A 14485-nucleotide genomic window follows, 5' to 3' on the forward strand; every position below is an offset into this window, starting at 1 on the left:
AAGGAAGTTATGGCAGCTGAGCTTGGAGAATAAACGGCCTTGAATGCCAAGGTAAGAAGAACTAAGGTTCAGCCTGCAGGTGCAGGAAAGTCAGACAACCTGGATTCCAAGTGCAGATCTGCTAGGCTGTAGGTGTGAGAAGTCAGGCAAGTTGCTGTGTCAGTGAGTATTACCGATCTCTTTCTGTAGAAATGGAGATAGAATATTGGCTTCAGGTGGGATCAAATTAGCTGAGTACATGTGCCTTGAAGGCATCAGAGCCCTGTCCTTAGAGCACATGACAAAGTTCTGCAGAGCCTGCTGATGGCCCAAGGCTGCTGCAGGCTTGCGCCAAGAGGTGGAGACCTGCCCAGCCACCTGGCTTGAGAAAGGTGACACTTGGCAGAGCTCTACTCCCCAGATGATGACAGAAGTCCTGCTCCCATCTCTATGCGCAAAGCTCCATGCTCTTCCATCTAACTGGAATGCCCTCTCCTTTCCTGTCTGAAAAACTCCATTCAACCTCCACTCAGCTCCTTCTTCCTTCTTCAAGGTCCTATTACACCTTGCACATACCTTCTCTGTAGCCTGTTTTCTTACTGTGTTGCAATCATCTGCTTTGAGGTCTACCTTTCCCACTGGAGTGTGAATAACTACACCGCAGGTCCCATATTCTAAGCCTGGTCATACAATATAGGGACTCATCAAAAAATACTTAATGAAAGAATAACAGAAAGAAGCTATTCCAGTAAGCATATGAAAAGATGCTCAAAATCCTCAGTCATTAAGGAAACACAAATCAAAAAGAATACAATCAGATACACTTCATACTCACTAGGATGGCTACAGTTAAAAAAAAAAAGAAAAAAGAAAAGAACAGAGGATAAGCATAACAAGTGTTGAGAAAATATGGACAAATTAGAACCCTAATACATTCCTGATAGGAATGTAAAATGGGGCAGCCACTGTGGAAAACAGAATGGCAGTTTCTCACGAGGTTAAAAAGAATAACTGTAGGATCCAGCAAGTCCACTCTTAGGTATATACTCAAGAGAAATGAAAACATGTCCACCAAAAACTCGAGCACAAATGTTCATAGCAACATTATTCATAATAGTCAAAGGGGGGAAACAATCCATTGTCCATCAACTGATGAATGGGAAAAAAATGTGATATATTCATGCAATGGGGTATTACTCAACTGTAAGAAGAATGTATTGATACTTGCTATAACATGAATGAATCTTGAAAACATTACGCTAAGTGAAAGAGGCCAGACACAACGGCCACATAATGTATGATTCCATTTATATGAAATGTCCAGAATAGGTATATTCATAGAGATGGAAAGTAGATTAATGTTTTCCAGGAATGGAGGGGGAAGCGGCAATGAGAAGTGACCACTTAACGGGTAACAGGGATTTCTTTTTGAGTGATGAGAATGTTCCAGAATTAGATAGTGAAGATAATTGCAGAACACTAAACTGTACACATTTTAAAATGGTTAAAATGATGAATTCTATGTTATGTCAGTTATACTTCAATTAAAAGATAGGCTACCACTTTTAGAATGTGTATTACCTACCAGATACCACTATAAGGCTCTTTTCACATACTACTATACTTCCCAACAACCCAGCAATTAAGTACTAGCTGCAGTTTTCCCATGAGAGAAGAGCTGAGACTCAGAGAGGGCCTAAAGCCAAGCAGACAGGAAGGTACAGAGCCAGGGTTGGTCTAGATCTCTTTGCCTCCCAAGCCCACACTCTTTTCTTTCTAAACACATGCCTGAAATACAGTAGAGCCATATTCATAAATGCTGAATGAATGAATGACGACTCTGGATAAAAACATCTAAATCCCTCAGCCTGAAGTTCAAAGCAGAAGACCACTTTAACAGTTGCTCTCCTGACAAGAACCCTGTGGCCTCAGAAAATCCCCAGACAGAAGTAACCATTACCAAGCACAACAGAATGAGGCTGGCCAGACCCCAGGGCTTGAATGGGTCTTTGAAAAGGTAGGATGATCAGTACAGGAAGGTCTGAGTGACAGGAGTGAGTTCCAGAAGGGAGCAGAAGCAGACGGTTTCCCCAGTCACCTGTTCCCTGACCTGGTCCTGACTGCTCCAATGTTTGGCCATGGGGATCCTGAGGCAGCTCTGAGAGCTACCTACCTCCTGGCTCCATGCTAATGCTCATCAGTCTTCTCCCTGAGCTGTGCTCCCTGGATGAGGGCTTCCTGGATGTGCTCCCTGGATGAGGGCTCAAGAAGATCTAAGGCCTCCACTTGTCCTATTCTGGGGTCAGTGGACATTCATTGACCCTTGTTCTGGGTTGAGCACTCTGCTAAGTGGTCTGTGTCTTTCAGATCCTTACAACCGAGGATGTACCAGAATTTCAACCAGAATACAAGGCTTGACTTTCAGAGAGATGCTGGCTCATGTGGGGCAAACCTCACATCTCCAGGTCTCCGTAATCCTCACCCTGAGCTAAAGATGATGCCTCCCATCCATTCTAGTCCACAGATTATTGAACACTCAGTGTCACTGTAAGAAGTGGACGAACTGGTTGGGAGAGGGAGGCCCCGGACTGAATAAAAGCAGCCTAGTCTTGCGAATTAGGTGGTCCTAGTTTGGAACTCTGGTTCTGCTACCTGCTGACTGTGGGAATTCGGGCAAGCTACTTCACCTGTCTGAGCCTCACTTTCATTATTTCTAAGGTTGGGATGATAAACTGTTTTCCAAAATGTGATGCTTATAAAACACCAAGCACTGTGCCTTTCTTGTCCAAGGTATTCAGTGAATAGCAGCGATGAGGCTGTTCTGTGGGTTATGTGCTTGGCTTTTATCCTTTGGCACAGAGAACCACTGCAGGCATCCAACACAGATTGAGACACGATGAAGGAGATGTTTTGGGAAGATTAATGTGGCAGTGGTGAGCAAGATGGATGAGGTGTGAGGAGGAGACTGAACACAGGGTGATGAGAAGCTATAACTCTTGACTGGTCACATTAATGAATGTGAACGATAGTGTGGATCATCTAAGACAGCAGGTGGCTTCATGTGGCATTTTAACATGGCTTTGGAGTCTGTGTCTGGCTTTGCATTCCAGGAAACCACGGAAAAAATTAGCAATGGACTCGAAGGGATGAAGAAAACTCTCTATAGTCAACCCACCTTTGCAATTACTTCAAACTTAAGACCCAAGAGTCAGCTTTAGTGTAAACAGAAATATACATGTAGCCTCTGAAGAGACAATCTTCTTTGACTCTGACTTCCTGATTGTTTCGTTTCCAGGGCAAGAAAACCACCAAGGATTTGGGCATCAACTATCTCATCCTCCTTTCCAGCTTCTGTGATGTTAGCTAACCACATTCATCTATTCAACAAATATTGAGTAAGCATCTACTATACACCAGGCCCCATGCCAAATTCTTTACTAACATTAATATATTTAATCCCCATGATGATTCTTTTGAAGCAGAAACTGAGGCTCAAAGTGAGGCAGTTTGCCTAAGACATAAACTACTAAATATCAGAGCTAGAATTTCCAGTCACGTCTGCATGACACTTGGGCCATTTCTATTACCTAATTATCCTATAGGAACAGGAGAAAAGCTACCAAGTTGTTGTAATTTTCTCAACTGAACTAAAAGGCACATATAAAATGACAAGTTTATCAATATAATCTCCCAAGTGCCAGCCTTTTTCCTAAGCCCATGCCTACATCCAGGAAAATGCTGTGATAAATTCCCAAACTCAACTTAGTACAAGTGTGACTCAATACCAACCTCCTGAACTCCAAGCTTATCAAGACCACCAAGCCCTAAATGATCCTCCAAAAGAGCCCCTATTCAAAGCCACAAAATGTGGTAGAAGCTGCTTTTCAAAAATACAGAGAACTTGGTGTCTGTCATTCATCTAAGAGGGAGAAACATCCCATTAAACTTACACTATTGAAAAAAAATGGAGGCCTGGTAATAAGCAGATAGTGTTTTAGAGAACAGGCTGGTAGACAGGAAATCCCATGCAAGTCTGTCTTCAAAAGTGAAGAGACCCCTGGAGAATTAGAAGTACAATTACAATGGGAAAGGCACTGTCTTGATTTCCATTTTACATAAAACCATGCTGGATAATTAAAAGAATCAAATGTCAGAGTTTAATATGGTGTGGGCTTGTTGGTTATGATGAAATTCTGAAAGGCTAAACAGAAACCATTTCACATAGGCTTTGTTTTGTTTCAAAAAATATCTATATGCCAGTTTAAAGTTCTTCAAATGTATAAAAACCCTGCAAAGTCTATATTTGCTTTACAAACAGACATGCCACAGAAAAAGCATGTATATCTCTCATTCTCTGGCCTCTGTTTCTATATCATCTGAGGCAGACAAAATTACCAAGTTTTTAGGACTGTATCTAATCAAGACAAGAAGAAGATGAGTACCCTGCTGTGGTGAAGCAGAAAGAAATCAAGAGACAAGGGTTTGAGGTATGGCTTTGTAACTCACTCTCCGGGTGACCGGTCACTTCCTTTCAACTCTCTCTTCTGTAAAACAATAGGGACTGGACTAGAAAACCTCAAGATTTCCTTCCAGCTGTGTGATCACTGGACAGCCACAGGGAATTCCACTTCTCTTTCTCTTCTGTGCAGTGTTGGATAAGAGCAGATGATCCCATCCCTCCAGGTGGGCTTGTCTGAAGAAGTGTCCTGATGAGTCGATCCAAAAAGGGAGAGAAGAACTAACCACCAGGTTTTTGGTAGGTCTCCAGGCTCTCACTATCACAGCCTCCCAGGCCTGGGTACAGGGTTAGGGCACCGACAAAACTAGGAACCTTCAACCTGCTGACTCATTTGTCTAGCTACCCTCATGTGCTTTACTAGGCTGTGCCAGGGTAATAAGTGGCCCCACGATAGGGTCACAGGCAGGAAAATCATGGGTTGACATGGGAAGCCTTTCATGCTAAAGTCAAGCCCTAGGAGGATTTACAACACACACAAGTTAAATTTTAACCCTGTCTGCTCCTTCGTCCTCTAAATCGTTTCTTTCTACCATAAATGGTGGTACCCACACTAAGCAAGCCGTTCTCTCCACAGTGCTTAGCCATCACAGTCCTTATCAATTACCTACATTTAATGAGTACCTACTATGTGCCAGATAACTCCCATGTTACCTTGCTAATAACACAATAATATAGTGGGTAAGTAGCTCACGACTATCTCTGTGTTTGGGCACCTGAAACTCAGAGAAGTGAAGTAATCTCCCTAAGGTCACACAGCTTGGAAGCAGAATCACAGTTGGAACCCAGACTGCCTGATTTCAAAGCCTCTCTTCTTTCAGCTCTCTAATACTTCCTACTTGATACTTAAGGAAGTGACCTGGGAGAGGAGCTCATCTAACCAATTCTCCTATCATAGGGCAGGAGTTCATTCTGGAATGTCCACCTCCCTCGACAGGGAGCTCATTACATGTTGGAAGCAGTGTTTATCTGCTCTTATGATAGTCTTCCCACCAACTCCAATAAATTCCAGTCTCTGGACCTAGGTTTGCTTCTGGGACTCCAAAGAACAGATATGATCCTTCCTCTACTGGGGCAAAACTCAGACATCCAAAACTACCAAAATATCACCCCAAGCGGATTCTGTCTTCTCCTGCTTATATATTATTTAGCTGTCCTATCCTATGTCTCACCAGTGAGCTCAGAGGAAAAAGTGGTTGCTATGTAGTTATAAGAAACAAAAATAGACTTAGATCTAGGATACAAAGACCTCACTCCTCATTTGATTTCTAGAACATCCATCTCTCCTGTTTATCTTTTGATTTTTAGTCCATCTCTGGCTGCTTCTTCCCAGTCATCTTTTGGGGTTCTTCTTCTTTAGCTGTGCCCCCTAAATGCTGGCATTCTAAAGAGTTCTGCACCATTTGCTTCCTCTGACCCCTCTCTCCCTCTGTGACCCCACCATGCCCATGACTAATGATTTCTACATTGGGATCTTCAGCCCCACTTCAGAGCACTCTCCTAAACCTTGGACCACATGCCTAATCCCTCTCCTAGATTATCTGCCCAGATGTCCACAGGCCTCAAGATTCATCTTGTTTCAAACTAGACTCATCATCTCCTCTTCTAACCAACTACTCTTCTAGTGGGATCAGAGCCCAGATCACCACATCATCAGCACACACGTCACCATAACCAGGCAGTTCCCAGATCCCATGGCGTCTCCTTCCTTAGTCCATCTCAGATCCATCACAACCACTGCCACCTCAGTATGGGTATCATACTCTCTGACTGCCCTGATCACAGTTCTCCATAAGCTTCATGTATATGGGAAGACCTTAGCGCACTGCCTGGCACCTACAGCAGCCACTAAATGTTTGAGTAGCTTTCTTCTCCTGGGGTAAAACAAGAAGCCCTGTCTCACAAGGATGTAGACAAGAGTATGTATATGGTAATTCCCAGCACTGAACCTGGAGTCTGGTGAGTACTAAATAAATACTTAGTGAATTGGTCTTTGAAGGCAAGAAACAAAGTCTGTTCCTCCTCCTGTGTTTCCCTCCAGTGTAAGACTGACCACCTAGTGTAACTCAAGAGCTGGGGAGCTAACACGAACCAGAGAAAAGTTCTTCAGGGCATGGATGCTTTTCTGGTAAGCATTTTAAAACGAAGAGAACACACATCTTCTCTCTCAAGGGAGCTTATAAGACAAAGCAGGTAGGCACAGTGGAAAGAGAATAAATCTTGGGAGCCAAAGATCTAAATTTGAACTCTACTTTTCTGGTGTGTTTTTAAAAATAAAAACCAGTGTGCTCTTGAATAACAAAAACAACCAAAAAGAAACACTCAAAAGAGCAAGACCTCAGCTTGCATGGGGCAATTTTTTCCTTTCATCCAGTGAACCAGAATTCTGAAGTACTCTGTAGCACTTACTATTTAGTTGCAACAAATATGTGGTTCTTAAACAAATCACATCAGAAGGAACTTTCAATGGTTAACATTTCAGTAGAATCAGCAACAGATGACAATAGGCAAGTTCCAAACTTTGCTCCAATGTACATCAGCAGAACATGTCAAAACTTAAAAGTTTTCACTTGCTTTAAAAAAAAAAAGGATCCTTTTGTTGGCAGTCTCCCACTGATGACATGCAACAATCTTTGCATATGAAATCGCCCAGTCCCCTGCTTCGCTGCTAACTTTGTAGAAGTTCCAAAGCATTTCTGGAGCAAGAGATCTATTTGGACCGACAATGCCAAGCTGGGACCTGAGCCCTGAATGAGCTAAAATTACCAAAGCAAGAAGAACGTGGCTTTGGAAGCTACTTCCCCCAAGTGTGAGGTTTCTTCTAGTCAAGGGAGAGATATAGAATGCTGACTTTTTCCAGATGAACAAAGTTGAATGAAACCTCCAGAACTCACTGCAGGTTTCTATGCTATGCTATGCTATGCTATGCTACGCTAAGTCACTTCAGTCGTGTCCAACTCTGTGCGACCCCATAGACAGCAGCCCACCAGGCTCCCCTATCCCTGGGATTCTCCAGGCAAGAACACGGGAGTGGGTTGCCATTTCCTTCTCCAATGCATGAAAAGTGAAAGTGAAGTCGCTCAGTCGTGTCCGACTCTTAGCGACCCCATGGACTGCAGCCTAACAGACTCCTCTGTCCATGGGATTTTCCAGGCAAGAGTACTGGAGTGGGGTGCCATTGCCTTCTCCCTGCAGGTTTCTGCTCTGAAACAAATTGCTGCTACAGAGTCCTTGTTCTCCCTGCTTCTTCTCCCCAAGCATAGCATATGCCCCTGACTTCCCAAAGTTGGCGAGTTCAACTTGTGCTGATTGGAGTGGACTCCGTGCCGGGCACTGCAGGTGCAGAGAAAAGGAAGGCAGGTCCCTGTCCTGGAGGAGTTCACCGTTTGGTAAGAAGACAGACACAATCATGACTAACCAAAACAGGACACAGAATGCTCAGATAAGCGAGGAACAGCCAACTCAACAGAGAGCTCCAAGGAAGGAGGGTCTCCCATGGGGACAGAGAGTGGAACAGGGTGCTGCCAACGCATTTATCCATTCCTCCATGACAGCCCTCAGCTCACAGGACTGCAAGCACCCATGTGTCTGCCCTTCCCACTGAAAGTGAGTTCCATGGGCAGAGGCCCATCTGACACAATAATTAACCCATCCTGGATGGCCTGAGGAGTGCCTGAGGGTGTGTTCTCAAGATGGTATGAAATACCATCTGCAGCCTAGGGGAAGCTGCAGAAATGAGGTGGCACTGGGGCCTCTATGAATGCCCAGGCTGAGAAGCTGAAGTTCATTCAGTAGGCAACGGGGAGCTACAGAAAGTTCTACAGAGTAGCGACTTGACTATGACTGTGTCTTAGAAAATTATTCTGGCAGCAATTTGGAAAATAGATTGAGGCAGGGTGATCAATTAGAAGACAGCTATGCTGGTTTAGATGTAAAAGCTGATGCAGGCCTGGATGTGGGCAGTGGGGGTAAAGTTAGAAAGCTGTACAAGAGAAACTGCAAAGCCCCTCTAGAATAGGCCCTTTCTCTGACCAGCAGTGCCTGGCTTCTCTCTATTTAGGCCAAATGTCAGGCCCCAAGACCACCCTGAGGATGGTGCCCATTTTTTCTTTGTCAATCCAACAGACAGAAGCCCTAAATGGCAGGGCCTGAAAAGTTAACTTTTGGTCTCACCTGGGTTGTGCTGCCATTTCAATCCCAGGACCTCAGACCTGTGGCTGCCCTGGAGCATTTGTTCATTATAGCACGGGGCCTGGGGTATAGGAAGTAGGAAGGGGACACATGACAAGAAAAGGAATTTAGCACACCCGAATAACAATAGTGCAGCAAAGTGCTGGGAGAGAATGGCATAGTATTTTAAGACTTGGAGCTTAGAAAAAACCAGTTTTGGCCCTGTTAAAAAAAACAAAAGCAAAACATAAATTCAATATCATGAGCCCCAGGAGGAGACTGGATTGCATTGGATAATGGTTAAGTTCTCCAAATGGGTTGCTCTCATTTTCACAAGCTGTTTGGCAAGTAAATGAGAGTGACGAATGAGACCACGTCCAAAGGTGAGCCAAGTCTTGAGTTATGTGAACCAGGAGGATGGGCGCTCTTCTGAGATTTCCTGAGGAAGATGTAACTTAGCAGGAAGGAAGGTATGTGTGCTCTGAAGGAGGGAGGCTGGTAAGAGAAGAAGAGAAGTGCAGAAGGGGCTTGAAAATTCAGCGCTAAAAACTGTTCTTGAGCTCAAAAACTTGCTTTGAACTGTAAGCTTCACAGACAGTTCTTTTCTCTTCTTTTACTCCTTCCAAGCTTGCTGTGTGGCTGATGGAAGCATCAGCTACTTTACCAAGGAGACTTCCCAGTGGGTACCTGGCACTGAGTCTGGCTTTGTCATTTGCAGCTATGCAGCCACACAGGAGTCTCTAAGGCTCAGTGTCCTCATCTATACAATGGGAATGGTAACAACAGCAATCTCCACCAACAGGTTTCTGTGGAGGACTAACAGAGACAAGGCACAGGCATAAAGCAAGACTGTCAATAAAGACTGTGTTTGTTTTTTTCGCTTGAACTGAAATCAAGGCTATATATGAAGTCTGACACACATGGAAACCATGGTGTAGACCAGCACATGCTAGAAAATGCCAAGTCCCAACGCAGTTGGCTTTGACATTTCCTGGATACAAGAAGAGGTACACTTGAAGACAGCTCTGGGTTGGCCTGGGCAAACAGTAATGAAACAGACTTCTCACCAAAAGCCATAAAGTAGCCCCAAACCGCCCCCCTGAAACCCCACTTTTGATGTCAGGGAGGGATTAATTACTCATGGCTAATTCACAAAAACATAGCCTTCTCTGCCTCCCGCTTGAGGACTCACCTAAGCACATCAGGTCCCACAGCACAGCTGTATTTACAACTAGGACATGCCAGAAGAAGAGCTCTTTAAGAAGAAGTCACTCTAAGCAATTCCCAGAGCTTCGGCATTTAAGATGGGGTTTCAAGACACACAGGAGAGTTCTTCCAGGATAAACGAATTCCCAAACCCACCCTGGCCCTTCCAATCAGGTCTACAGCCAGAAGAACAGCCCCAGTTCAAAAATTAACCAGCTGACTGGAATTCTAAATGTGGTCTAGCCAACCTCAAGACCTCAAGTTCTTTCTCTTCTCCCCACAACCCCCCGCCCCTTTTCTCTTCTCAAGGGGGAAAAAAAAAAAAACTGAAGAGAGGTGGGGGGAAGTGCTTTTCAATTCACGTTGCTCAAGCTGGCACCACGCTTCTTCTCTGGATCTACTCTGCCAATTTCCAGATGTTACCTAGTTTTGTGGGTTTTTTAATTGTTTTTAATAATCCCAAAGAGTTATTTCCAACTTGGAAGGATGAACAGTCTATACATTCAAGATTCATGGTCCTCAGACCGAAGATTACATTGTCTTACTTAAAAAGACTTTTGTCAATTTTCAAAAATCAGAGTCTGTGGGGGCTGCTGTCTCCTCCAGCAGCCTCTCTACAGTGCTTGAAGAGCCAAGCACAGTGTTAATATTTACTGAATGAATAAATGGATGAATGAACAATCTCTAAAAGAGGAAAACAGCCATCCCACACTAAAACATGTACATACCACTGACTCCTTCTGACATACACCATTTCTCTCCTAGGGCCCTTCCAGATCTAAGAGTATAACAGACTCATCAAGAGCATGCTTTCTTTTCTTAAAGTCAAGGGGAAGCAATGGTTACAACCTAGTTATAACTTCCCCAGGGCAATTCTGTACTCCTGGGGGAAAAAAATCTCCAAATCCCTTCCCTCAGGTAATTAAAACCAAGCAAACAAAACAAAACCTCATCAACTACAAAGGTTTCCCTTTTTTCTGCATACTTTCCTTCATTCTGTTTTTCTGGTCCCAGGCATGCCCCGGTATTAAGGGTGGGTTTATACCACTGCGTCCCAGGGCGTGTCAGAGAGGTGGTAAGGGCACAGTCCTGCCAAAAGGGCCCCAGGTGCTCATCTGTTTCCAGCTTTTCTTCCACTCCACAACTCTGGCAAACCTACTTTCCAGAGGCAACAGGGGGTGATGGAAAGGAACATGAACTAGAGCTCTAATGTACGGCTAATTTGCCAGGAGACCCTTGGAAAGTCACTTCTCTGTTTCAAGCCACAGTTTCCTTACTTGCCAAATTTAAATATGATAAATGCTGAATTAATCTTTTAAGCTAAATGAAGAAAGCTAAGGAAGTTGGAAAAGATAGGAAAGGTCTCAAACTACAAAACACCAGCAATATCAACTCATCCCTGGTCTTCTCTTTGCACTGGAGGGCAGGGGGGCTTACTGTCTGCTCAGTCTGAGGTACACCCTCCTTACTTACCAGGAATAGCTAGAAGGCTGCTCCCCAAAACAGAAGGGACACTTCCCTCTTCTACTCCTGTCTGTACCCAAGCCTCCTAGAACTGGCTGTGAAAGAGGATCTGCTGACTTTACAAAGGAAAAGGTGCTTCAGTATGGCAGAAGGAACTTGGTGAAGGAGACTAGGGGGCTGGTTTCTTGTCCAACTCTAACTGAACCTCAGCATTCTCACCTGTCAAATGGGGATGCGCCACCTGCCTTACCTATTTCTCAGGGCCCTGGGAAAGCAGGAATGGAAAGTCTAGTCTTATCCTGGCCCTCAGTTCTTACTCGAGGAGCCTTCTGGGAGATTCAAAAGAGGTGTGGAGGCTGAGGGATGCTAAGTGCCACTAACTCTTTACCTCTGCACCTATTCAGGGAGGGGCAGGAGAGAGGCACCCAGTACCCAGTAATCAAGGCCTCTTCATCCCATCCAGGGACCGCCCGGATGGGACTAGGATGTCATAGCTCTCCTCTGTGAAGAGGGACTCCCACCTGGAAGAGTCTAACAATATCAAGCCTTGCCTCCTCAGGCAGTACTGCGGGCCTTAAAGGGAGAGACAGCCGGCTAGAGAAACTTAAGGAGACTGAAACAGCAGAGAGGCAAGGAAGTGAGACAGAGGAAAAGAGAAGGTGGGAGAGAAATGAAGGTGCAAACAGGCAGAGAGAGAAAGGGAAAGTGAAGTAGCCAGAGAACAGAAACAGAAAGAGTAGGACAGACACGGAGACAGACTGACAGCGCGCGAGTTGTCCGGGAGGCGGGGAAGACAAAGGGGACCATCCCGTATTTTTAACTGGTCTGGCCTTCTAGACACCCCGTTCCCCACAAAGAAAAGCCTATGGGACGGGAGGAGCGGGCCGGAGCGAGCAGCGGCTCCCCCCGGCCCCCTCCCCGGCTCCCGGCCCCCGCCCGGCCCCCGGGTCCCTCCCGGCCCCCGGGTCCCTCCCGGCCCCCTCGCTCACCTGCCAGCGCCAGGATCTGGGCCTTGTGGAGCAGCAGCGCGCCCCAGTCGCGGGGGGCGCGCGGGGGGCTCTCGGGCCCAGCGCCCAGCTCCTCCGGGCCCCGGTACACGGCGTACACCTTCTGGTTGTCAAAATCCAGCCGCGAGCGGGGGCTGAAGTCGCGCACGCACGACACGGGCAGCGCGTAGCAGACGTTGTCCTCCAGGAACCGCACAAAGGCGTACATGGTGGGCGCGGGGGGCGGGCCCCGCTCGGCCGGTGAGCCCGCGGGGCGGGCGCGGAGGTGGGGACCCGGCGCGGGGCGCGAGCCGCGCGGCCTGGCCGGGGGCGGGGGCGGCTCCCCAGGGCCCGGGCTCCCCCCGCTGTTATTGTTCCTGAAAGCCCCGCTCTGCCAATCGGCTGCTCTCGCCTGGGCGCGGAACCGGGAGGGAGGGGGGCGGGGGGCGGGGGGCGGAGGAGGGGGTTTGGAAGCGCACCGCCACTCGCGAAGTCAGACCCGAGCAATCACAGCCGGAGTGCGATTCGCCGAGGGAAGGGGAAAGGGCCGAGAGACTGCACTGCAATAATGATAATAACAATAGCCTTGCGGGAGGGAAAAAAAAAATGCATTGACTAATCATCAGAGTCGCGCTGCATGCTGGATTCGCCGCTTCAACAATCGCGCTACAAACCAAATTGCATGGCAGCAAAACTGCACTGCAAAGGAGAGGAGAGTGTGAGGGAAGAAATGTAGGGCGAGGGGCAAGCTTGTTTGCATCCCGAAGTGTAAACTCGCACTTGCAAGCAAGCAGAATTTTGGAGTATTTCAAATAATTCTAAGCACTCCCCTCAACTCCTTTAGTTCACTTTCTTTTTCTTTTTGGCAGAAATGGCCAGCTCCCCTGTGGGGAGGGTCAGTCATTCCCCCTGTGCTACCAAACTAGTTCTGACCAGAAACTGGGGTTATCTGGGATTTCCAGTTGGACCAGCTGGCTGGGATGGTGGAGAGTTTATCTAGGGCCCCTCTCAGCTGGAAGGAGCAGGGTAGCCTCTCTCCCCTGTAGTCTTCCAGCAGTGAGGTCCCCTCCACAGCATTCGGGTCTCTAAACTGGAACCTGCTGGAATGAGCAGGGAGGGGAGGGTTGTTCTGGGGAAGGCAAACCCAGGGCTAGCTGAGCATTTCTGGGGCACCTCAAGGAGTTCAGGAACGGGACTCTGTGGAACAGCAGTCTTTGCTCTGTCCCCAGTGTCACAGGCAGAAGGGAGCCTGGAGGGGCTTGTGTCCCCCGGAAAAGTATGAACACCATCAGCCTAAAGACGGCTGACTGGGGCTGTTCCTCATAGGAACCTCATCCCACGTTAGAGGGGGACAGCATCCTCACATTGAGGCCTCTGAGGGGGTGGACTTGGTATCCAGTGTGGCTACTTATATTCCCATTGCTTAGCACAAACTTGGCACTTGGTAGGGGCTCAGTGAATTTTGGGTGGAAAATAATAATAATTAAAAATCCACATTCACCCAGCCATCCACTCATACCCATTTATTCAAGCAACCAGTATTCATTGGGTATGCACCACATGCCAGATTCTGGGCTAAGGGCTGGTGGTAGAGAGAGGAAAACACACAGGATAAACACCTGGATCTCTTGCAGTGTTAGACAGTGTACAAGAGCCTGAGTCTTGATTTTGGATTTCTGTGCTGAAATCAGGTTACTATGAATAACCCTCCTCTGTCCTGGAAACACAGTCTGGTCGGAAAGTATTAAGAAAGTATAAGTAATTATGTTACAGTGAGAAAAGTGTTCTCGTAGAGGAATGTTGAATGGAGATGGCAGACTGAATTACATATTATATATTTTAAAAAATTCATTTTAATGAACTCAACCTGTAAGAAAAAAGCAAAATAAATGTGCCACAATGTTTCTTAGTAGTCGTGGGTGACTTTGTTTTCCTTTGTGTGTTTATGTTTATATAACTATTTTCCCCAATAAGCAGGTATTACTTTATAATCAGAAAGCATTAAACATTATTTTTTTAAAAAGCACTATGCTCACATTTCAGATTAGCTACATGAAGGATTAAGTAGGTAAGCCAAAAACCCCATCAACACGTTCTCCCCAGATCCAACTGTACAGGTCAGATTGACTTCCCTTAAACGGAGCCTCTGATGTACACACAGATA

At 46.2% G+C, this 14485-nt stretch overlaps 1 protein-coding gene and 1 long non-coding RNA gene across 17 annotated transcripts in view; one reads left to right on the forward strand and one right to left on the reverse strand.

Annotated features, from left to right (window-relative positions):
- LOC147375313 (uncharacterized) overlaps nt 1–3398 on the forward strand; it is a 36311-nt gene extending 32913 nt beyond the window's left edge. For both annotated transcript variants that reach the window (XR_015158858.1, XR_015158859.1), the window contains one exon: nt 3275–3398. This is a non-coding gene — a long non-coding RNA (uncharacterized LOC147375313). The remainder of the gene's footprint in view (nt 1–3274) is intronic.
- Nucleotides 1–14485, reverse strand: part of LOC147375312 (BEN domain-containing protein 5) — a 1469512-nt gene that overhangs the window by 252651 nt on the left and 1202376 nt on the right. Inside the window, exons 1-2 of one of the 15 annotated variants that reach the window (XM_086387424.1) lie at nt 12325–12643; nt 4486–4685 (exon numbers count right to left, since the gene is read on the reverse strand). The exons of 11 other annotated variants lie outside the window; for them this stretch is intronic. Coding sequence is in view for 2 of the 4 variants with exons in the window: in XM_086387401.1 (XP_086243527.1) it covers nt 12325–12550 (226 nt within the window). In the remaining 2 variants the exon portion in view is untranslated. Of the gene's footprint in view, nt 1–4485; nt 4686–12324; nt 12744–14485 lie in introns of those variants that run through there. 3 more of the 15 variants (XM_086387454.1, XM_086387401.1, XM_086387444.1) reach the window with 3 other exon arrangements.

Source organism: Bos grunniens, chromosome 3 (assembly GCF_055505025.1).
Source record: "Bos grunniens cultivar Pamir isolate PY7600 chromosome 3, Bosgru_T2T1.0, whole genome shotgun sequence".
In the NCBI taxonomy this organism is placed as follows: domain Eukaryota; kingdom Metazoa; phylum Chordata; class Mammalia; order Artiodactyla; family Bovidae; genus Bos; species Bos grunniens.